The sequence below is a fragment of the Solanum pennellii genome, chromosome 10 (genome assembly GCF_001406875.1).
Source record: "Solanum pennellii chromosome 10, SPENNV200".
Taxonomy (NCBI): Eukaryota; Viridiplantae; Streptophyta; class Magnoliopsida; order Solanales; family Solanaceae; genus Solanum; species Solanum pennellii.
In genome coordinates, this window is record NC_028646.1 from 77,970,827 (window position 1) to 77,996,817 (window position 25,991).

Consider the following 25,991-nt stretch of genomic DNA (forward strand, 5'->3'; position numbering starts at 1 on the left):
AATTTGTCCTAAATAATTTCTTTTCTTGTTTATGAAAGTGTGTTCATTAATATTTTTCTCTTTTTTTTTTGTATCACAAATAAAATATAATGGCAGCTGACTTAATGGTTGTCTCAACCCTATATTTTTACAGAAAAATAAAAGGAATAAAAGTATATACATTATATAAGTCACAACTCACAAGTTAAAGAAATGTTTGGTCGAAAACGACTGATTATTATTTTAAGTTTGTAACAATATTAGTTCTACTTTTGATGTAACAATTCTTTTTAATTAAATAAAATAAAAAGAAAAGTAGGTATATCCGAAAGTTAGTATAACTTTATCTATTATTGTTTTTCAAATAATAACCGACTTTTAAATTTTAAATTGAAGTTTTGTTGTTTTTTAGAAAAGTAATGAGAATCTTAGTTACACATCTGTCATATTTGACGTTCTGAAAATGAAATATTAAAAATTAATCGAATCAAATTGAAATAGAAGTGAAACTCAAATGATTAGGTCATTTAAAAAGCGACTTAATTGATTCAACTAACCATCAATTCCTTTACATCTGTATAATAAAATTAAATAAAATAAAACAACTTAGTATTATATTCTTGATTCTTGATTTTATTAGTTATTCCATCATCCTAAAGAACCTTGCATAATATTTTAACATTAAACATGTAGACGTGGCATATTTAATTAATTAAACGTGTTTAAGTGTGGCATATCGACTATTTACTCGAGTTTAAATTTTAAATATATTCAAGGCTCGTGCATGTCATATGATCCCACACGCAGTGACTCCTTACAAAATATATTAATAAATAATTAGTCATTTAATTGTATATTAATAAACGGGTTAATAGCACTTTTAGTCCTCTAATAACCGGTAAATTACTGTTTTGATCCTTATATTATTTGACTATTCATATTTAACTTCTAATCAATTAAAATATGTGCTTTTAAATCATATATAGTACAAATTTAATGATAAATAATTCATTTATCACACATTTTAATTCACTTATAATAAAATGTGTTAAAATTTTTATCAAACAAACATAATATATTTAAAAAACAATTATAATTCATATATAATCATAATCAAGTAAAGATATTTCCGGAGAGTAACTCCAAAGTTTAATAAGATGTCAGTAGGATTAAACTCAAAATTGTTCAATAATTAAAGGACCAAATATGCAATTATCTCGAATAATTAAATATTTCTTAATTAGAGTAACTATCATTATGAGCTGTGCCTTGATGAAATCTATTAGTTATAAACATCATGTCAACTCTTACAAAAGGTACTACTCCCTAATTAGTACTACTAATTAGTAATTAAAGTACAAAAAAGTCTTAAGAGTGTAATTACCAAAAATGCTAGCCATTTCTTCTCCTATGATTTCTACTAATTATATTAATTTTGGTTGGCTTTTGGAAGATCCAAATAGCCAACAAATTAACATTAATCCCATGGAACCTCTTCATTCATCATCACGAAAAAACCTTCAACACTCTGATTCAAATAAATTTGATGAGATTACTATCAACGGTGGTGATCATCATCAACCCGATCAAACGGTGAAGAAGCTTAATCACAACGCAAGTGAACGTGATCGTAGAAAGAAAATCAACGACTTATATTCTTCTCTTCGTTCTTTACTTCCTCCTTCTGATCATATGGTATGATTTCTTTTCTTCGATCATATTCATCCCAAAAAATCTATTTATTTTGAAAAGTACTTTTGTCATACGTGCTTTACAAAAAGTTACTTTTAACAAGTAACGTTGTATGTTTGACTTATCAATTTGGAAAATACTTTTGTCAATATTATTAGAACAATAATTTGTGCTTACGAGGAAAAAGATCTTTCTACTACTCAAGTCAAAAAATTTTCCCTAACAAACACTTTTAACTTCTCAAAAACTTGATCAAACAGACAATTAATTTTGGAGTTAATTTTTTTTTTGGTCATATGCTTATGAGACTTCATTATTCTTCATGTTTCACAGAAAAAGCCAAGTATTCCATCAACAATATCAAAAATTCTAAAGTACATACCAGAGTTACAAAGTGAAGTGGAAAGATTGGTTCAAAAGAAAGAAGAATTTACATCAACATATGTTTTCAATAGACAAAATTTAGGTGATTTTACCAAACAAAAAAGAATAAAAGGAGGAATTGAGAATTCTTCATTTGTTATTTCAACAAGTAAATTAAGTGATAAAGAAATAGTTGTTCAAATATCAACTTTGAAGATCAATAAAGGTTCAATTGGTGAGGCTATTTCACAATTAGAAGATGAAGGACTTGTTCTACTAAATGCAACTTCTTTTGAAACTTTTGAAGATAGAGTATTCTATACCTTGCATTTTCAGGTATTATCACATATCCTTTAATTTATGTCAGTCGTTGTATTTGCTTTGTATCTTGTTATTTTATTATCATGTTTTTGTTTCAATCTTGCTTCGGAAACTTCTCTTTTGAGTTGAACGTCTATTTAGACTTCACTTGTAGAATTACATATGTTGTTGTATTAAATGTCTTTTCGTCTTCTTTTTAATCGTATGGTATCTGAAACTTCACCTATCGCTTAATCAAGAATAATGAAAAAGGATGTTGTTATATTAATTGTCTTTTTGTCTTCTTTTTAATCGTATGGTATCTGAAACTTCACCTATCGCTTAATCAAGAGTAATGAAAAAGGACATTTTATCACAAGAACAAAACTGAATTATACTAATAAGAATAAAAAAATTGTCTTTTTATTAGACAATATTTAAAGCATGATCATATATTGATATATTAGTAAATTTTTGTTTGTTTTCTATTTTGCTAATTATTTTGTTTTTCTTTTGATTTGGGTATTTGTTCAACAGGTTGAACGAAGTATGGTGGTTGAGATTGACATGCTAAGAGACAAACTCTCATCTTATTTTGAGAAGGAAGACAAGTTATAATTACAACAATGAATTTCTAGTTTAATTTTTAGAAGGATTTAATTTATATAAAAATAACATTGTAATTTCAGTTTAATATTTTCCTTTTTTGCTTGTATATATGTAATACCATCTTATTTTTCTTTGTCATTGTGAATGTGCCTTCATTTTCAAGAGAGGCAATATCTTGTAATCATAGACATGTTGACTATAGTAATATTCTTTGGATCTTGAGTCATTTGCACTTCCACAAGTTTGGGATTTAGTAGATTTATGTACAAATTTCTTTGATGGGAAATTTAATTATGTCAAAGCTTCTCGGTAGGTAAAGACGAATCCAAGATTTTGAAGTTTATTATTAATTTCTATAACAATTTTAATTTATTATATAATAATAATTGAGTTCATAGTCAGATTTAAGTAAAAGTTGTTCAGTTTCCATAAACTCATACTTGACAAACTGGCCCACTCCTACTAATAGTGAGTTGTTATGGTGGAATCTAAATTAGTCGGGTTTGCTAGAATTCACAACTTTAAGATCATAAGAATTTGATCAGTAAAACTGCTAAAATATCGTAGGTCGTAAGTATTTGAAGTATGTCGTCAATTTCATCTAATATTTTTAGTTGTTGAACATAAGCACATTTCTCTATACTTATTAATTCAAGTATAGATCAAATTGACGTTGTATCTAACTCAATCGAAAAATAACACCCTCCTCATCTTTAAAAAATATGACATATTTAATGTGGCGATTTAAACCTCGTCACCTACTATTTATTCGGCCCAACAGATTTTACGAATTGTCCATTTAGCTATATATATTATTGTTGAGCCCAGTATATGGGATTCATGTAACATGATAAAAATATCTCATTTCTTAATTGAAAAAAAAATAATCATGAAAGAGGAAGGTGAAACAAAACAAACTTGAAATTTCTTTTCTCATCCAATGTAAGATTCGTCTAAGATTTCACGTACACCTCTTCTTCGATCTTCAAAAACTTGTTAATCTAAAAATTTGTCAGTCCTTATATGTGACCGCTCCATGAGGCACTATATTTAATTAAATTAATTAAACATGCTTATACATGCACGTGACATGGCAACTTACTCCTCCATTTTATAACTAAAATCATACTTAATGCTCGTGCATGACATGGTATCCACACGCAATACACATTACAAACTTATACATATTTAATGCAAATAAACGTTGTCCATAGAAATTACACAAGTACTATATTATATACAATTATTATTTTAACAAATAAAAAAGAATAAACATTAATTTATTTCCCTTGTTATGATATGATGTATGTCCTTATCAAAACTATATAGTATAGATTAATTCTCATTATAAATGTCATATGACAACATTGTCTTAATCACAAGTTAGTAGTAAAGCAGAAAAATTTAAGTGTTAATTAGCAAAAATGTTAGCCATTTCTTCTTCTTCTTCTCCTTTATTTTCTACTACTACTAATAATTTTGGTTGGCTTTTAGAAGATCTTATAAGCCATGAATTAACAAATAGTGGAGAAACTTCAAATTCATCTCAAAAAAGCCTTCAACATTGTGATTCAAATAAATTTGATCAAATTATTATCAACGGTGGTGATCAGTATCAACCTGATCAGACGGTTAAGAAGCTTAATCATAACGCGAGTGAACGTGATCGTAGAAAGAAAATCAACGGCTTATATTCTTCTCTTCGCTCTTTACTTCCTCCTTCTGATCATACGGTATATGATTTTTTAAAGCTTAATGATATTTTAAATATATCCTTATTCTAATTTACTATCTTTATCGATAGCTCGAAAAAGCATACACACAAAAAGAGTATCTTTATGTTGTTTTAGTCTAACAATATGGAGATTTAAACTTGATTAATTTTGAAGTAAATTTTTTTTAATAATTATGCTCACTAATTATTCACCATTTTTTTAATGTTTACAGAAAAAGCTAAGCATTCCATCAACAGTATCAAGAATTCTAAAGTACATACCAGAATTACAAAGTGAAGTTGAAAGATTGGTTCAAAAGAAAGAAGAATTTACATCAAAAAATATTTTCAATAAACAAAAAAGAATAAAAGGAGGAATTGGGAATTCTTCATTTGTTATTTCAACAAGTGAATTAGGTGACAAAGAAATAGTGATTCAAATATCAACTTTGAAGATCAATAAAGGTTCAATTAGTGAGGCTATTTCACAATTAGAAGATGAAGGACTTGTTCTACTAAATGCAACTTCTTTTGAGACTTTTGAAGATAGAGTATTCTACACATTGCATTTTCAGGTATTATATCAAATATCCTTTTAATTTTATTTCTATTGCTTTAATCCTTGCTCGGATCCCGTAAAAATGTTATCAGATGTGTGTCGTATCCTAAAAAAATGAGTTGGGATAACGTTTTTGGAAGAATTATCTTTAAGCATATTTGATTTAGAGTGATCAATTATCTCCAGACTCCACTTGTGATATTACATTGTATGTTGTTTTTGTTTTTGTGTATATATAGTGTTTTTCCTTATATTTTTTTTTTGTTTTTTGGTCAACAGGTTGAAGAAAGTATGGTAGTTGAGGTTGACATGTTAAGAGACAAGCTATCATCATATTTTGAGAATGAAGAGAACTTATTATGACAATGAATTTCTAGATTTATATATGTTTATTGAAAAACATTATAATCACACATTCTTTTTCTTTTTTCAATCTTTTTAATTCCTTTAGAACAAATCTCAAGAGCAATTCAAAATGTAAATGTCTTTTTATTTACCATGTTATTGTGATCACCATTTCCACAAAATCTCAATTGATTTGGCAGTCCTTTACAAATTCGTTTTTTAGTTTTATATGTGAAAGCGTTAAAATAAGCATTAATTGGTGAATTAATAAATCCATCTTTGAGGTGAATTATTAGTTTCATTTTCGAATTATTGACCGTTTTAAAAACTCTCTTTTATTTGACTAACTGAACTTTAATACACTTTGATCTCGTTACAAAAGAGAAATACACTCCTGGAATCTCGTTAAATTGAAGGGTATTTTTAACACTTTTTTCGACTTTTTATTAAGAGTTTCATGCTCCTACAAAAAAGTTTGAAACCGCTCCCTATGTCTGTAACAACTCAAGTTACCACAAAACGAGGATATATATTATAATCTTTGAAGAACACAAAATACAATCGAGAAATGGAAACGACTAACGTCCTTACAACGAAATTGAGAAAACTTAACCGAAGGGAAAAAAGATCAGAAAATATAGAGCTAGATAGAAGGAGATGGAAAACTTAGACTAAGAAGGGAGATGAGAGGAAACATACTCTTTTCTTAACATTTACATAATTCGTAAATCACCGATCACTACCTTTTTGATGGAACCGTCCTCATGCCCACTACTAAACCTGAATCCCAAATTAACCTAGCCCTACGGCTCGTTCTCAGCCTAATGACTCTTGTGTGACCTTGGTTCATAACAGTGTTATCGAGAGTATATCTCAGTTTAGTTAGTCAAATAAAAAAATATTTTTAACACCGTCAATAGTATAGAACTCACATAATAATTTACGCCAATTTCAGGGTGTTTTCATTACTTTGAGTCTAACAAATTGTTGTACGTACAATAGCTAAGCACTACCTGAAACTAACTTTTTTGCTCTGTTTCATCATATTCACGTTTTCTTTTTCTGCAAGACTCCATTAATTACATTCTCTACATCTATGAAGAAACTCAATATCCCTTTATCAAATTCTACAGAAAATTGGAAAAACTTTCAAAAAGATAAACGCTATCAAGTAATGTTCGCAAATAGAACTGATCAATATTTCAACAAGGAGCATTATGAAGTTGAACAGATCATCAAATATGGATATACGCGAATATTAGTACGTTTGCATCTTCTTTTTTTTTTTATATCATCGAAGATTTACTTTATTCAACTAACATTCTTGTTACCTTTCATGTAAACAGTTTGAGAAGTTACCAGAGATGATGAAAGATTTCACTGTGGGCTTAGCTTTGATTGAGCAGTTACCAAATATCGCGCCGTTTTTGTTGGAGTCAGCTGCCTATAGGATCATGCTTTTAATTGTTAGAATTTTTAACCAAACTAAGTCATTATATAAAACAATTTACCAAAGTAATATATTTTTCTAAAATTTTACAAAACTAGTATAAACGTATTTCACGGTAACGTTTTAGGGTATATTTTTTTAAAAAAAAACTAACAGCATTAGGTTGATATACGTTACTGTAAGTAACGTTTTACTCCTAAAGCGTTATTTTCAGTAACGTTTTACTCCTAAAACGTTACTATGAGTAACGTTTTAGGAGTAAAACGTTACTGTGAGTAACGTATATCAATCTGACGCCATCAACTTTTAAAAAATAAAATATATCCTAAAACGTTACTGTGGAATACGTTTATACTAGTTTTGTAAAATTTTAGAAAAACATATTATTTTGGTGAATGACTTTATATAATGGCTTAGTTTGGTTAAAACCTCCTGTTGGAGTCAGCTGCCGTTTTTGTTGGAGTCAGCTGCCTATAGGATCATCCTTTTAATTGTTAACAGTAAGATACGTTCTCAAACTAGAAGAAATGATTATAATTATATGGTTTATCATACTCGAGGTGACATTTTAAATTATTTTGGAAAATTATGCAGAGGATGATGATCATTACGATCTTGATATGGATAGTTTTTTCAATAATGGGATTGTAGACAATCTAATTGAATGTTGTAGATCAAGAAATTGGCGTAGTCTTCGTGTGAGTTAGTAACTTATAATACTAATTTGATAAATAGCAATTAGTAATATGTTATGTTACTGATTTTGTGCTTTTTTTTTTCTTAGAGGCAAGCTGCTGAGACATTACGTGAATTGGTTAATTGTGGAACGATGGCACAGAATCAGGAATTGCTTAGACGTGGTGTCGTTACAATTTTTCTGCAAATGCTTAATGATGAGGAAGTTATAGACCTTGATGATGAGGAGTGGTTGGATGACTTATTAATTGTTGAGGTACAATGCTAATTTGGCATCCCCTGGTAGCGTATTGTAGGTCTAAACATCTCGATAAGTTCACAACTTTTTGGCCAAGATACTGAGTTGTTTTGAGATTCCCCTAAGTGTTATAGTAAATACAGTTTATATTCCTGATATGATTAATCATCAGAAGGTGGGAACTTCTTTTTAGCTTGTAACGTTCCGCGTTTCCTGATTGACGTATTCAGCCATATTCTGTTTGTAAGATTTATATGGAAACACCCTTTCGCGTCCAATTATCCAACCAAAAGTTGGATGCTCCTTTGATAGTCCAAACTAGACCTATCAGGAGGAGTTTTCATGTGTGTGATTGACCACTTCTCGGCTTCTTTGCCACCGGATGAGTATATCTGCAGTACATGTTCTATATGAAGTAACTACAAATAAAATCATGTATGTATTTTACGGAAAAATTGAGGTTTTTATATCTCCTAACTTAGTTTTTGATTTTTTTAACTAAAGGCTGTGAAGACTTTGGCTTTATTGTCAACTAAAGTAAATGTCAGGGGTGACTTGGTTACTGCATTTGTTGAGCAAAATCAGTGTAGAAGGCTGATGTTGCTTTTCAGGTTAGTTCTTCTCGATCACATGCTTGTCTTGTCCTGTTCTGTTCTGTTTTTTTTCCTACGCGATCTGATAAAATGAGTTGATTATAGGAATACTAGACACACCATAGTTGAAAATGTGTTGACATTTGTGGAGAACTTTCTTACTATAGGAACTGAAGAGCAAATACAGGTAGTCTAAACTCCAAAGCATATGTTGTGTCTTATTCCATCATTTATTGTCTTACTAAATGCTCGTCTTATGTTATGTGTTTTAGGTTCTTCTTGACAACTAAGTTTTGCATCATCTCAGACTTGTAATTGTCGAGCCTGTGGTGTCCGATTTATACCTCTTAGGTGGACAATATAAGGCAGTAGAGATTTTGGGCAATTTTGCTCGTCGTTCAAGAAGGTTGAGGGATCTTGTTATTGACAGTGGTGAAGATCTCATCTCATTATTTCGAGTTCTTCGTTCCCTAGCAGATGATTCCATCGTTGCATTTGACGCTTCACCAGCAATCAGTGCTGCCAGGACAATAGGATACTTGTGTTTTGGTAGTCCACCTCCACCATTTGATAAGGTTGAGCTTGTCTTCTGTTCTTTGAGATCTAAATATCACCGACACCTCGCTTATTTCTTTAATGCTGATACGCGCTACATTGTTGTTATTTCAGTTGAGACCATCACTACCAATCCTCCGGTTTCTCATAAATCAACTGGAACCTCATATAGGAGAAAGAGCATGTCCTGTTATTAAGCATGCCTGCTTGATTGTTGCATGTCTGGCACGCGGCGGATTTGATCCTATAAATGCATTGATTGATGAAAATATTTGCCCGATCCTGGTGATGCTTTTGGCGTAAGTTGTTCTCTTTAAGACGATAACTTAGCTAGTTCTGATGAAATGTTTAACTAGTATAACAGAGAATCTAATAAACTTGAGGCTATACAGACATCCTCACAGTGAGGTTGTTGCAAGTGTGCTGAAGGTTGTAGAGAACTTCCTTAAGAATGGAACTGAGAATCAAATTCAGGTAATATTGTATAGTCGATTTTTATTTTTGTTCAATTGATTTGAATTGAAAAAATATTCGTTCATTTTTCTACTTGATTTGATATTAAAAAAAAAGTTAAATCAAATTCAAATCAAATGAATATATATAATTTTATTTTTTACATAATTTTTTTAATTATAAGGTACTTTGTAAGTATGTTTTAAATTAGTTTACAACCTTCCATATTTGATACTCTCGCTATCCCAATTTATATGACATATCTTACGTTTTGAGAGTAAAAAAGTTTAAGTTTGACCATAAATTTGAGCATGAAATCTTTAATTTTTTTGAAATAAAATTTATATATTTGTAAAGTACGTAAGAAAAGTACTACGAGTCACAATAATTGATAATTTAAAATATTTATAAAAATCTATGAAAAGTTACGATAAAAAATAGACTTATTTGTCTCTTGAAATCCGAAAAATGATATATAAAATGGGACGAAGGTAATATATTATTTCATATTTGAGCTTGGAATATGACTTGAGAAATTGATATTTATTGTGTCTTTTCGTGTGTTTATGATATATGGCCCCAAGGGCGGATCCACGTGTATTATTACAGGTGCATTTGCACCAGTTAACTTCGAAAAATTATGTATATATATGTGTATATATCTACGCTTGAGATAAATATATATTTTGAGAGGCACCCAAAAACCAAAAGCCAGTTGGGTTAGACGCCGAACTCCATTGAGAAGTAGGAGGATTACTAGTTTTGAATTGTCACCTTACAAGTGCAAAGTGAAATTTAAAACTACCACTTCACCTAAAGTACTTTATTTATTAGAATCATCAAATTTATTTATATATGAATATCGTAATTTTGTATTTCATGTAAATCAATATTGGACACATACTTTAACTAAGCGCATTATCATTGTTAATGCACCCGTCGTCTTCAAATCCTGAAGCGCATTAATGGTATTATGTCGTTTTTGTGAATGGAAGTCTACTGAATTTTTCTAGGTTCTACATGACAATCAAGTTCTTCAACATGTTTTAGAAATTGTAATGAATCATGACAACCTACCTCCTTTACATCTGAGAAGTGTTTGTCGTGCCATCGCCAATATAGTGAATTACTGGAGCAGTCAAATCCAGGTTCATTTCCAGACATGTGCTATCTTTTTGTAGACGAGACGTTCTATATGAATATTATTGACTAAAGTCTTATTCTACGAAGCAGAGAATGGTTGATGCAGGTATCTTCCCTTCGATTATTCAGATTTCGATTAACCAAGAGGTTGGTGATACCAAATATGAGGCTATATACGCCATCTCAAGTGTTGTCACGAGAGGATCTCACGAGCAGATTAGGTACAATCTTCTTTTTTAGATTCTTTCAGTTTGTTCAATGTTGTGATCATGACTTCTAGTGAAAATTAGAAGCTTGATTGAAATGTTCATGTTGAATATTTCTCTTCTGTATGATCATTAGTATTAATTCTACGATGTGGTTTGTGCTGCAATTGAACCATGCTCAGACACTTGGTAGATCATGGTTCAATTGCAGCAATTTGTCAAGGCCTTCTATGTGAAGATTACACTAGAAGAGCCTCTTGTTTCCAGGCTCTCCGCGGTATTCTGAGGGTTGGAGAAGCTCATAAAGTAGATGGTGTGAATATCTACACGCAGATGATCACCGAGAACGGAGGGCTTGCTAAGATCAAGAGTCAGAGGGATGACCGTGATGTCGGAGAGATAGCAAGAAGATTGTTGAGCTCATACTGGCCAGGGGAAGTATGATATATACATATATGATTTGCCTTTTAGTTCAGACTCTAGTGTTGTGTAGTTAAAAACTTATGCCTTTTGTAGTTTTTTGCCTTCTAATCTGCTAGTGTTGTGTACTCTTGGTTGTTTTGAAACTGTAAATGTGGGGTAGCCATCATCATAATCAACTAACACTACTGTCAGCCGTCATCATTACGTCAGTCACTACAACACTAACCACCTTCACCATCATAACTATCACTATTACCATTACTAACCACCGACACCAACTATCACCATATGCTCCTATAAATCATATCCACTATCACTAACGGAGCTTAATTATGACTCCTATATTTTTATAATTAATAATTTATTTTAAATAATATATTTACAAATAAATAAATTATATATATAGAAAAAAAAACAAAGCAATTGGACGCCTAGTCCGAATAGGTTACTTTTTTGTGTATCGGCGACCCGTACCTGCAAGAACCCAGGGCGGATCAAGAGGTTAGCAAGGGTTCAATCGAATTCGTTTCGCAAAAAAATTAGACTGTATATATAAAATATAACTTTTTTAATGTGTGTGTATATATATATATATATATATTATATTATGAACCTCTTGAATAATTAAAGGTTTGGTTACTGTTCGAGGAGTTCAAAATTCACTTACAAGTTCAAAAAGTAGAAATTGATGGAGAGGAACAAAGACCAGAATACACAAGCCTATGTTCAGGTGTCCTTTTTTTTTTGAAAAAAATATTTGTGCAGTGCTTTGTTAATTTTATTTTTTCTCAAAATCTTTTGTGTTTAAAGTCGCGCATATGTAACAACCAATTTGGTGTGATGGCGTAGTTTTATTTTTGCTACTTTCATGTTTATTACAGATTTTGGGGACAGGAATGGATACACAAGAAACATCCCCATCTGTTCTGCTCTGCTTCGACCACGAAAGATTCATATTTAATGCTGGAGAGGTAACTCTCTGAGTGATAATATTATCTATGTATCCAGTGACGGATCAAAAATTTCCATTAAGGTGGTTCGAAAAAAAGAAAATAGTGATTTGAACCCTTAAATCACTAAGTTAACATCTAATCTTATATTCAGGAGATTAAAAATCAATATATAAACATAAAACCCCTCGGAATACTGTAGGTCCGCCCTTGTATGTATCTGCTTGCAAGAGTTTCTAGTTAGTTTCTTAGTTCTAACAACACTTGTAAATGTGTTAATCCTTAAAGCATTGATCATGATGCAGGGATTACAACGCTTTTGCACGGAGTATAAGATTAAATTATCTCAGGTATGTATGTCTCAAATGCGCGATTTCAGTTCCAAACTAGTACAATAGTTATTGATCACTGCTAAACAATCGATAAACAGGTAGACCATATATGTCTTACTCGTGTCTGCTCGGAGACAACTGGTGGACTTCCAGGTTTGCATCTTTGCCTTCAAGGAATAATGAACTACTTTGAAACCATAACTAAGTTTGTCTTAGAGGATTAAGTTGTTTTTTGTATGTGGTATGACTTATTACGATTCCAATAATCAGGTCTCTTGTGAAATCATTTTCGTTTATGATACCGAATTCACTTTGTCACAGGCTTGCTATTGACTTTGGCTGGCATTAAAAACGGAAGTTCTGAGAGTGATGATCACGTGAGTACCTCCCCTATTTCTCGTTATTATGACAGTGGTGTTACTACTTGCTGAAAAAGCATCTCGATTTGTCTTTTAAGGTCCGTATATGGGGTCCTCCAAATCTAGATTTGTTGGTTAATGCAATGAAGACTTATGTACCTCATGCTGTCATGACGAAAAAAAATATCATTCCACAAAGTGGATCTGCATTAGCTCCCCCTTTGTATGTGGAGGAGCTTCGAGATGTTGACAAGTTCAAGGCAGTTAATATATCAGCATTTCTCCTATCACCGACTCAATTTAGTCCGAATGATACCTCCATTGTATATATTTGTAAATTACATGACATCAGGGGGAAAGTTGACATCGTAAAGGCTAAAGCTTGTGGACTCGAAGATAAGAGAAAGCTTGGACAGTTGCAGAAAGGGATCAGCGTGAAGTCAGATCTTCTGGATATAGAGGTCAGTTCTAATAAACTCCATCGTTAGGAGTTAAGACTATCGTAAGGACATTGTTTCTGCAGTATACTTTGAAGTCAGCCGACTTTCATTTTTGCCTCGTTCAGGTCCATCCGGATGATGTTATAGGCCCGCCTATTCCTGGTCCGATTGTACTAATTGTTGACTGTCCAACAGAACCTCATGCACAAGAGTTACTCTCTGCACAAGCTCTTGATGCGTATTATTCAGATTCCCAAAGCAACTTCACGAACGTCGTGAACTGCATCATTCATTTGAGCCCTGCTACTGTTGTCAATAGTCCAGTTTATGAGAAATGGATGAGGAAATTTGATTCCGCACAACATATTATGGGGAGAGCTACAAGGTCTGTAACTCCTCTTAATGCTTATTTTAGATTTTCCCAAAATCGACACAGGTTCATAGTCGTTCTGTCGCAGGAAGCATGAAACAACTCCAATTCTAGCATCTAGTGCTAGAATAGCTACAAGACTGCATTATTTGTGTCCTCAGTTTTTCCCAGATCCTAGTTTTCCTTCTGTTCAGAATGACGATGACGATGTTGCAGCTCCAAATATCAAAGTACCGGTGGAGAGTTCAGTTTGTGGCATATCTGCTGAAAATCTCTTAAAGGTATTATTGACTCCAATTTTCCTGATTATGTTGCTCAGACTCTCTCAAAATGTCCCCTGCCGCATGTCCGATACTTTAAAGCTAGTGCATTTTGGAGGATCCAACACGGGTGCAGCAACATTTTTGATGAGTCCGAGCAACATAGATGGAAACTATATTTATCGTTGAAAAGGAGCAAGCATATATTCTTAGGCTTCTTACAACGAATCTGTGATACCTAACAGTGAATCAGCATCTTCCAACAACGTTCATTTTTTATTTTTCATTTGCATGGAATGATTCTTGTCTAACCTGTTGAACAGTTCGCCTTACGTCCTCCGAGAAAACTGGGATTGGATAGATCATGTGTTCAAAATACGATGACCTCCTCAGTGTTTATTGAAGAGTTACTTTCAGAGATTCCTGAGATTGCTGTTGCAGCGAAGAACATAAGAAAATTTTGGCACAAACCTGAAGAAGATGAGGTAGAATTATCCGACAGGCAGGACAGTAATGATGTCGTGATTGAAGAACCTTCGAAATTCTCTGTCCCTAAATGTCTCGAAAATGTACAGAGAGATGATCTAGAGATTGTTTTTCTTGGCACTGGTTCTTCCATACCTTCAAAATATCGAAATGTCAGTTCCATCTATGTTAATCTTTTTTCTAAAGGAGGTTTACTCCTTGATTGTGGAGAAGGAACTTTGGCACAACTCAAGAGGAGGTAATTAGATTGAACTCTTTCGATTCAATGTTATGTTGTTCATAATCATTTTTTACGTCGTGTTCCACTCCTGGACTTATTTCAACTCTGTGAATGACAGATATGGCATTAGTGGTGCAGACACTGTAGTTAGAAATCTTAGATGCATTTGGATTTCCCATATCCATGCTGATCACCACGCTGGTTTGGCTCGTATACTTGCTTTAAGACGTGATTTGTTGAAAGGAGTAGAGCATGAGCCCATACTGGTTGTTGGGCCAGAGAAGGTTGGGGAGTTTCTTAAGGAATATATAAAATTAGAAGATCTAGACATGTTGTTCCTCGACTGTTGGAGCACTACACGGTCTAAGTGGGATAACACGGAGGCTGAAGACAACTCTTCGCAGCCCTGTTCGAAAAAATTGAAGCCAAGCACTCCACTTGATGACATAACATTGCTAAAGTGTTTAAGGAAAGTTCTCGGTGAAGCAGGACTAATGAGACTCATCAGCTTCCCTGTTGTACACTGTGATGACGCGTTTGGTGTTGTCTTGGAATCAGCAGACAGAATGAATTACGGGGAAGTAGTACCGGGTTGGAAGGTTGTGTACTCTGGTGACACGAGGCCATGCTCAGAAGTTATAGACGCGTCTCTTGGTGCAACAATTCTTATACATGAGGTCAGTGCAACTTCCCCTCGTGTCAAAATGTTTGTCTAGTTTTGACTTGGCAGGGAGTTTAAGAAAGCGAAAGAAGACTTTTGATTCCTCTAACTTATCCTTGGTTATGCAAAGTGCACGAATTGTAACGTGTAGAACAAGGTAATCTTTTTTTTACGATTGATATGTTAGTACATGATTGTCTGCAGGCTACGTTCGAGGATGGCCTTGTAGAGGAGGCTATAGCTAGAAATCACAGCACAATCAAGGAAGCTCTAGAAGTGGGAGATTCTGCTGGTGCATACCGCGTAATACTAACTCACTTCAGCCAAAGATACCCGAAAGTACCTGCACTTGTTGAAGTGAGTATGCGAAGAACTAGTATTGCTTTTGATCTAATGAGTGTAAACCTAGCAGATTTGCCAGTGCTCCCTAAGGTTCTTCCCTACCTCAAATTGCTTTTCAGAAACAACGGTTAATTTAAATTTTAAAGTACAGTCAGACCTCTTTATAATAGTCATCCACTGTAACAGTCTAGTTTTTTTTGGAACCAACATATTATACCTCTCTCGAATTCTTAAGCGGCATTTACATTTGTTACTGATGAAAAAAGATGCAAAAGAAGAATCGGAAAGTGTGAATACATCACTCTATTTTTGTAAAAGTAAAGCTAGAAACTTGTTTGAGGTAATTTCCGTTTTAAAAGGCTTTTTTAAAAATGACTAGACTCACGTTTGGGGCTTTAGTTTTGTGAGGCTTACACCTCAAGTACTCGATTGTACACATTAAAGATTTATAAGTTCCTCTAGGCTCGATTAAGAGTTCTAACCAAAATTGTAAGTCAAATTTCCTAATTAGCATTGTATTGACCCTTGAATTCTAACGAAAGAACAATAGAAGTTTTTTTCACCATTATTAAAAGTTCAGTGCATCGATAAAAATAGGAAGATTAAGAGTAACTTAAATAGTCCCCTAGAAAAATGGTTTCTAGGGTCAATCTGTTTTAAGTGATGAGACCGTACAAACAAAGGCAATGACGAGTAATTTGAATAATGGGTGGTGTCCCACAAAACACCACAAACATTCATTATCTAAGAAGGATCCGACTAGTAATATAGTAACATTGAATAACTCTAACTTATCTTTTGTAAATACTCCTCAATAAAATATTACTCCCAAACATCTATCATTGTTAAGCTTGAAACTTTCGAATTTCAAAATATTATTCAATATATTTCATCTACAATTGTTAAGTTTGAAACTTTCGAATTTCAAACGATTATTCAGTATATTTCAAAAAGTTTGCATGTCTTGTAGAGACCTAATCCATCATATTATCACATATTAACAAACAAAACTATAATGTATCCATAATATTATCACATATTAATAAACATAACTATAATGTGGAGTAACCTTTATCATACTAAATCTTTCTTCTCGCATTGTGAAAAGGGTCGACCCAGTATTCTCCACATATGTCGCATATCCATTTTGCAAAATATTGTGTAAATATATATGTGGAAAATCTTATTATACGATGTGTTCTTCACATATGTCTCGTATTCATTTACAAAATATTGTGTAACTACATATATAAAAAATTGTATTATGTCTGGATCACTGCAGAGACGTACAGATGCAATCAAAGTTCAACTAATCAAATGTAACACCATTAAGGGAGACTTAATATACAAAATTAATGATATCAAATGTAACACCATTAAGGTAGACTTACTATACAAAATTAATGATCTAAATTTTATTTTTTAACAAAAGATGTTAAACATTTTAAATAAAGTTGATATACATATATGCAAAAAGTTAGTGCATGTCACATGTTTTTCTTACTTATTATTCATACCGCAATACTTCTATAAGACTTAAATCTATTAAGTTCACAACAAACATCTAATAGTAACATCGTTACTTATAATAGTTTATGTTGATAGACATTAGACATATCTTTGTAATACATTACATTGGATCTTGTTATAAGAAACTTTATATACTAAATAAAGATTTTAGTAGTTTATGTTTGCAATAAATTTTAAAATGACAGAAAATAAATTGTAATCACAATAAAATAAAAAGAAACGTAACTTTATTGATAAAGATTGCAGGTATAATTTTCTTCCTTCTATGATTCTACTCTCTTAAGATTTATTCATGATTCGAGAGTCATTAGTGGAGTATTTCTCAAACGAGGATGATTTATATTAGACTTATATATGAATATTTCATCAATTTGTGTAACGGCCTGATTCCGTCATTATGGAAACCACTTGGAAAAGAATTCGGGTAAGAAAACTTTTTGGTAGTAACTTGGATTTTCCCAACCTACTTCAGATTTGGACGAAATCAGAGTCTTTTAGGTGTAAGAAAATATGGTAACAATAGGGTGAGTTAATTATGATTTTGATTATATGAGTAGTTAAATAACTTGTTGAGGAATCTGTACAATTTTACGGAATTGAATTCGGGTGAGTAGCACTCCTGTAATCAGTTTTAGCGTGAACAGATATTTTCTAATTGTCATGGGATGATGGTGTATTGTGAAATGAGGCTTTGTAATTCTTTATTTAGCATTTTGTCTCCGTATAGGTCGCCAGAGCAGGATTGGTGTCGTGCCGCTAGAGCGGAATGGATCCCGCTGTAGTGTGGCAGACGTGACTTAAAATCGTTAACAAACTTCAAAACGTCATTTTTCTGCACTTATCGACTTTGAGAGCTAAGGAATGATTCGAGGGGTTCTCTTGACGGTTTTCCACCATTCTTGAGGCGAAAGGTAAGATATTAACTCCTTGAATTCGTTTTTCAATCCATAGAACCTATTTTCTTGGGTTATTATCAATGCGAATGGGTTTTGATCTAAGAATTATGGTGGAATAAACCCTAATTTGGATATGGGGTATCAAAGATTTGGTCTAGGGTTATTGGGTTTGTTATAATCCGAATAATTAGTCTTTTGATTGTTGATCCTTGCGTATATTAATTGTTTGTACGCCTAGAACAAGCAGAAAGAATCCGTAAAAGGAAGATTCAAATGTCTTCGATTCAAACTTGGATGAGATAGGTTATGGTTGTGATTTCATATGTGTGATATGTGTTTGTTTTGCTTCATATGATGTATGTATGTATGTGATGTTACATTATTGATCACACTAGTGTAAGTGAGTATGAACGATTAACTATATGTCATGAATCACCTCTTGTTGTATAATTGTGAAATATAGATTGTGATAGTGATTGTGGTGTGTTGAATGGATCGGATTTCCACGTTCCGGCGTAACTAACTAGGATCGGATTGCTACGTTTCGACTTAAATATGATATCAGTTGTCACGTTCTGGCATAAACATGGGATCAGATACCACGTTTCGGTGCACTAACAATTTAGGTATGGATTCAACGAGAGGACCATTGAATTGGATTGCATAAGAGGACCATTGTCTTCTTATATATTGACTTATTGTTATGAGCATGAATATGGAATATGATTTATGATTTCTCAAAGAATTCTACTTAGTGTGAGTGGGGTTATGGGACTTCATTCATATATTGCACGAGTAGACTTTAAGAGTGGTTGTGGTGTGGTTCTATTATGATATGTATATGTTTGGTGTATGCATGTTTATAATATTGTTTTAACTTATATATGTTTCACTTAATGGGATAGTCATGTGACCCTATCAGTAAACAGTGGTTGTGTTGTATACTGATACTGCACTTGCTCTTATTTTTGTTGAGTATAGGGCATCTTCCGGCGGCTATTGATAGAACTAATTATGTGATTATTGAGCATGGCCAGATTCAAGGGTGTGCCAGTTCTTTCATGCTTCTATGTATCTCTCTTTTTTAAGTTCACTCTATTTGAACTCATACTATTTGTATAAGGTGTTTGCTTAGTTTCGAGGTTGTACCCCTTGTTCTTATATTTGTCGTTAGTAGAGTTTTGGTACATTGACTTTCAAGTTCTAAGGATATTTTCGTATTTGTTATTAGTTGTTAGATGTTTGTTAAACTGTTGGAGTTTAGAGGGTCTCCGTATTTATTATATTGTCATTTAAACGTGCTTTCGTGTCTTTAAATGTCTTAGTTTTCATATAATTTATTTGTTTGGGTTATAGTAATGGTTCTCCCATCGGAGGATTAATGTGAGTGTCAATTATGACTGTCTGGGTCGTGACAATTTGCGAAATATTTGAGATGTCTTTTAAGGGAATTTAATACCCTTTATATTGGCATGAAATGGGATTAAGGGTTGAGTTAATTAAAACTGAACATACCTTCTAGAGTCTCAATTCGAACTGTAGATCCCACAAAATTTCAATGTCTACAAATGTCCCCTGTTTTAAGGCTTGTCGGAGTGTAGACTCGATGAAACTCATAGATGATGCTTTAAGCACTCATTCTTCCACCCTTGCAGCTTCAGATTTCCAGATTTCATTTACGAGAGAAGAGATGAAGGGAAGATTTGATTTCACTGACGTGTGCAAAAGTGACAAAAAATAAATTGCAATCATAATAAAACAAGAAAAATATAACTTTATTGATAAAGATTGCGGATACAATTTTGTTCCTACCGATTCTACTTTTCTAAGATTTAGTGGCGTAATTTTTATTGAAACTGAACACACCTTATAGAGTCTCAATTCAAATTGAATATGTCTTGTAGTGTCCCACAAAATTTCAGTGTCTACAATTTAATTTAGGCATAACACAAAAACATACCTTTTAACTTGGTCTTAATTGATATTTATGTCCTTCAACTATGAGTGTGCACAAGTAGACACTTAAACTTGTATAAAGTCGAATAACTAAACACAAATGTTATACGTAACATAATATACGTAAAATGTCACACCGGATACGAAATTGTCACACAGTACGTGTGTTTTTGTTCAACTTTACTCAAGTTTAAAAGGTCGTTTAGGTAGAGTGTACTAGAAGAAAATTGATTTTGACCCAATTACATGAAATAAAAAATCATATAATAATTCAAAGGTATAAGTGAAAAGAAGCATTTTGTAGAGTTTCAAACCAAATTAAAGGATTAGGTGGAAAACAATGTACCAAACATTTGATAAAAGTAAATCCTATATAGTTGGTCTTTGGGTTATTAATTTTTGTCTCAAACGACCCCTAAGTGTCTATTCGTGTACAACAAAAATTGAAGGACATAAATATGAAATGATGACAAGATAAATGACATGTCCATTTATTATGTCTTTAATTTAAATCTAAAATATTTCTGTAATTAAAATAAAAAAAAAGAAGACAATCTTTCTTTCTTTATCTTGTATTTAAAATAAGAGAATTGTACATTTGTTTATTAACTTCAATATTTTGTAATTAAGTGAAAATTAAACCGCTAATCCACCCCACCCACCCCACAGCCTTATTCATTCATAGTTAATTTTTTATAATATTTATCTAGATTATATATAAATATTTACCGCGCTGGCATACCAACAAGCCAAGTATGATACTATAGATTATAATTAACAAATTAATGTCTGAAATGCAAGCACATCTTCTCTCTTTAGTCGTCTGTCCAAATAAACAAACTTTAATTAAACTATAGGATAACACATTTAACAAAGAAGGAAAAAAAATGAAAAAGATTCCTGGCTGATGGAATCAAATTAATTATATGGAAGTAATTAAATAATAATTGTAAGATAGTTGAATTTTTAAAATATAAAATTTTTAGAAAATAAACCTAATTGGTACAGCCACGTGGTCCATCAACTTTGGCTCGAGCTTGTAATATGAGAGCTTACTCTTTGCTTGTGTTGTCCATGCATGCCCACACACTTTTCTAACAAACTTAATTTTTTATCACAACAATATTCGATCTCAATTTATATGATAAAATTTCATCGATAAATTATAAGTATCAAAAAAATAATTTAGATTAAATTTGGCGTGATAAAAATAAACAGAATTAAATTAATAAATAAGCGAGTTATATTACTAAAATTTTAGTTTTGATCCATAAATGTTGGATAACTTTACTAAAATATTATCTTAAACTTTGTATTATAATAATACAATAAGAAGTATTCATCAGTCTAGTATATATCTTATTCTATTCATCAAAATATTATTTATGGTTGATATATATTTTTTATCAATTATTTTTATGGTGAATTTTTTATTATTTTTTTTCTACATGATTTTATATATTTTACTTAAATCAAGAATTTATCAGAAATAATTTTATTATTTTTCACAAGAATGGGATATGAGTGAAGATTATTTACACGCGATCATTCTTTTTAGGTCTTAAAATTACGCTGAGTATGTTGTTATAAATAAATAGAAAATATATTATATGTATGTAGTTCACCCAAGTTTGAGCAAGATTCCATTTTTATTTATGTGCTTCCAAGATGAGATCGTAAATTAAGTAATTAAGTTTACACCAAACCCACCAAAGTGCACCAAGCATTATGCTTATTTTAACTAAATTTTTTCAACAATGAATAAATTAAGGAAATTAGCCTTTTAATCCCTTAAACGTTGATAAATTCAGTTTTTAATCCTTAAAATGTTTTGTTAAGCACATTTAACCTTCAATTAATTGATATGTACACATTTGATTTAATGATTTGTTAAGCATTAAACCATTCAATTATCAATTTTTGTTGTAAATCCATATCTCAAGTCAATATATATAGTTCTAAAAGAAGTCTAAATGTCAAAGTATATTTTTTATAAAGGGATCAAAATACACATTTTAGTTATTTCAAGGTTAGATAAGCTTAAAACAATATTACAAGGACCATAATCATAGTTTACTAATAATTGATGGATCAAAAGTTCAACTATCTAATTAGTTGTAATTCTTGAAAATTGTAAATAATAAAACAAAATATTAAATTCAACAAAAAGTATGTGTATGGTTACAACAAATTGTATAAATACTCAAGATAGTCAATCTCTCGAATAAATCATTTCTCCTTGAGAAAACCTTAATCCAAAAAAAAAAAAAATGCTAGCTTTTTCCTCTTCTAATATGTTTCCAACTATGAATAGTATTGCATGGTCCTTTGAAGAACCACTTTGCTATGATGATCATCATAAAAATACGACTCCAATAACTACGCCTCAATTCCAAACTGATCAGAATAACAAGTTGTTTGAAGGTTTACGTGCCGATAATACTATTGAGTTACCTTTATCTCATCATCATCAACAACAATGTTTGAAAGAAAGTGAGTTTGATGTTGATGAGCTGGGGGTAGAAAGGTCATTAATGGAGAAGAAGCTAAATCATAATGCAAGTGAACGTAATAGAAGGAAGAAGATGAATTTTCTTTATTCAACTCTTCGTTCTTTGCTTCCTCCTCCTACTAATAAACATCAAAAGGTACAACTTTACTAAGTCTTTTTTTTAAACGTCTTATATTCAGAATTTACTGATTCGACTAATCAACATGCCCTTTGTGTAAGGTCCATTTATGTGAATAATGCTCAAATAGCACTAGGTATTCACTTTTTGAGACGCTATTTAAGATTTTTCTATTTTTATTCTGAATCGATTTTTAAAACTTTATATCTAAGGTTTAAACTTTAATTGTGTGTAGGGGGGGGGGGATATTAAACATTTTGTAAGTTTTGTTATTTGTGCAATTTTTCAGAAGCGTTTTTAATCAGAATTTGTTTTAAAAATTTCGAAATTAAAATTAGAAACTTTAAAAGCTAAAAGGGATATCATCTATTCCATTACACATCTTGATGGTAAAAGGCCTTTCTTCAATTCACCAAAGAAATTTTACAACTTATTATAGTTAAATATCTATATAACAAAATAGTTTTAGTATATATATTTTAGATGATATATAACCCTAGCCTAGGGTGCTAATTTTCAAAAGTTGGAAGATTATCATGGAATTTTATGATTTTAACTGAATTCATTGCCTTCAATTCTATTTAGGTTTACAGACGGAAATGATGTGTATAATAAAATCATACTTATTTTGAGTTGTTTAATTCTAAATTCTATTGTAAAGTATGTTAAAGGTATATATACACGGATTTGTCTTTAAAAAATCTCTTAACATGTATAAAAGATTTATTTTGAAACCAATAACATTTTAAAAGGACTAGAATCTCGAACCACTAAACTTCAGATCCCTAATTCACCTCTCAACCAGGGTTAACATCTACCTCAACTATGATTTAATTAAAATTTAGATGTGCATGAATATTTTTTTTTTGTCCATATAACTTATTTAATCTATATATCTCTCTCTTTTTTTAAAAAAAATTACAGAAAAAATTAAGCTTTCCAGCAACAGTATCATATGTACAAGAATACATACCAGAGTTGAAGAAAGAAATAGAGAGGCTAAGCAAAAGAAAGGATTTTCTTTTATCAAAGAAATCAAATTATTCATTACTCAAAATTGATGATAATAATAAGAGAAAATTAATTATTGGTGGAACTTCTTGTAATTCTTCAACAACATCAATTTGTGCAAGTCAACTCAGTAATACACAAGTTTTGGTACAAATTTCAACAACTCAAGAAAATAATTTTCCAATTGCACAAGTCTTTGCAAGTTTAGAGGAAGATGGATTAATTTTGTTAAATGCATCATCCTTTAAATCTTTTGGAGACAAGATTTTTCACAGCTTGCATTTTCAGGTACATATATATTATGTTTAATAATGTGTGAAACAACTTATATAAGTAGGCGTTTGAACATAAAAAAAAATGTGGATTTCGGAAGGAGGAGTAATTTGAAAAAGTTATGAAAAAAATGAACTTTTAGTTACTTTGATGATTTTGTTAGGGAAAATGCACAACTACCCCCTCAACCTATGCCCGAAATCTCAGAAACACAATTATACTATAATAAGGTCCTATTACCCCCTAAACTTATTTTATAAGTAATTTTCTACCCTTTTCGACCTACGTGGCACTAACTTCAAAAAAAAGTCAATCAACGTTGGGCCCATAAGATAGTGTCACGTAGGCCAAAAAGGGGTAGAAAAATATTAATAAAATAAGTTCAGGGGGATAATAGGACCTTAGTATAGTATAAGTGTGTCTCTGAGATTTCGGACATAGATTGAGAGGATATTTGTGCATTATCCCATTTTGTTATAATGGAAAAGTCATTCAACTTTGATAAATATTATAAAAAGTAAAAAAATAATTATTGTTTTTGTAATAAAATTAAGTCACTCAAGCAATATAATTTGATTTCTTTTGTGAACTAATTAAAAGTTCACTAATAATGTTTAATATTTTTTTAATTTAATTTTCTTTTGTGAATTTTGCAGATGCAAGGACCAATAGAAATGGACATTCAGATTTTGAAGACGAAGCTTTTAGTAATGTGTGAAAAAAGAAGAAAAAATTCATATATAGTTTAAAGTTGTTGCTTTTAAAATACTAAAGTAAAGCCATTTGAAAATAAAAAGAATTTTTAGAAATATTTTAAAAAGATGTGTTAGCTATTCCTTTAACTCTATATATAGTTAAATGGATAGATTGTACTGAATTTAGACGTATTAAAATGATTTAAATTGATAAATTGTTAACACTTAATTAATGTTATTCACATTAAATTATGTGAAATTATATAATACGAGTTTATGAAAGATATAATGTGAAATAGAAAGTACAATTGGGCTATAATCCCTTATAAAGCCCATTTTGATATAATTCATGTCAGCCCAAATAATATTTGGGCGAGCTAATGAATAATTTTTTATTAAGAAAATTATATATAATGACAAACTAATAAATTAAATTAAATGCTTCAATCAAACTTTTATTTAATTATACCCAGTAGTAAACTGTTTGTCAGTTACCTCTCTCCCTCAAACTCTCGCTCGTCACTCTCTATCTCTCTCGCTCCTTCTCGCTTTTATACAAACATAAGTGTAAAAATTGTGTTTGTGTTTGTATAAAGCGAGAAAACTTTATATATATACATATATTTTCGTTCCGCTCTCCCAGATCTCGCTCACCACTCTTCCAGATCTCGCTCACCACACTCTCCTCTATCGCTTATACAAACAGAAACGAAATGTATAAATTGTGTTTCTGTTTGTATAAAGCGAGAGAAAATTGTATATACGTATACAAATACATATATTTTTGTTCTATACACTTATAATTATACATTACAAATACTACCCTGCCCAATTTTCTTATGTCTTTCTCTCTTTCTCGTTTTATACATACACAAATTATACAATTGATTTGTATACAATTGCTTTCTTTTGTATATGTATAGCGAATTATACAATTGTTTTCTTTGTATGTGTATAGCGAATTATAGAATTGTTTTTTTTTTTGTATATGTATAGCAAATATACATATTTATGTTTGCTATGGAGCGCAATTATGCAAACTTTGCTATAATATACAAATATGAATTTTGTGTTTGCTATATGTGGACGTTACTCTTTTTTTTTTTCTTCATTGATTCTCTTAAATTCAACCAACTCGCCCTTTAATATCTTTGGACCTTATTTTTTTATCAAGATTAAGATGTATAAATTTAAAAACATAAAAATATTAAATATGCATTAATATTAAAATGTATCAATTTGAATATACGTCTAAATATTAA

At 31.3% G+C, this 25,991-nt stretch overlaps 4 protein-coding genes and 1 pseudogene across 4 annotated transcripts; all 5 read left to right on the forward strand.

Moving 5' to 3' along the window:
• The first annotated feature begins 1,344 nt into the window (after positions 1-1,344).
• LOC107001954 (transcription factor ORG2-like) lies at positions 1,345-3,007 on the forward strand. The gene is made up of 3 exons (XM_015199903.2): positions 1,345-1,674; positions 2,005-2,370; positions 2,872-3,007. Exons 1-3 carry the CDS (start codon positions 1,369-1,371, stop codon positions 2,950-2,952), a joined length of 753 nt encoding a protein of 250 aa, XP_015055389.2. The 5' UTR covers positions 1,345-1,368; the 3' UTR covers positions 2,953-3,007.
• A 1,339-nt stretch (positions 3,008-4,346) lies between these two features.
• LOC107001940 (transcription factor ORG2-like) lies at positions 4,347-5,723 on the forward strand. Its single transcript, XM_015199891.2, has 3 exons — positions 4,347-4,676; positions 4,891-5,232; positions 5,496-5,723. Exons 1-3 carry the CDS (start codon positions 4,368-4,370, stop codon positions 5,577-5,579), a joined length of 735 nt encoding a protein of 244 aa, XP_015055377.1. The 5' UTR covers positions 4,347-4,367; the 3' UTR covers positions 5,580-5,723.
• Positions 5,724-7,830: 2,107 nt separating this feature from the next.
• Positions 7,831-9,290, forward strand: LOC114074428 (annotated as a pseudogene).
• A 2,716-nt stretch (positions 9,291-12,006) lies between these two features.
• On the forward strand, positions 12,007-15,870 carry LOC107002025 (tRNAse Z TRZ4, mitochondrial-like). The gene is made up of 11 exons (XM_015199955.1): positions 12,007-12,048; positions 12,200-12,289; positions 12,574-12,618; positions 12,699-12,753; positions 12,922-12,977; positions 13,058-13,420; positions 13,525-13,784; positions 13,858-14,050; positions 14,353-14,753; positions 14,854-15,412; positions 15,601-15,870. The coding sequence occupies exons 1-11, from the start codon at positions 12,007-12,009 to the stop codon at positions 15,868-15,870; spliced, it is 2,334 nt and encodes a 777-aa protein (XP_015055441.1).
• A 6,504-nt stretch (positions 15,871-22,374) lies between these two features.
• On the forward strand, positions 22,375-24,910 carry LOC107001855 (transcription factor bHLH100-like). The gene is made up of 3 exons (XM_015199815.1): positions 22,375-22,768; positions 23,675-24,049; positions 24,691-24,910. Exons 1-3 carry the CDS (start codon positions 22,391-22,393, stop codon positions 24,781-24,783), a joined length of 846 nt encoding a protein of 281 aa, XP_015055301.1. The 5' UTR covers positions 22,375-22,390; the 3' UTR covers positions 24,784-24,910.
• Positions 24,911-25,991: the final 1,081 nt, after the last annotated feature.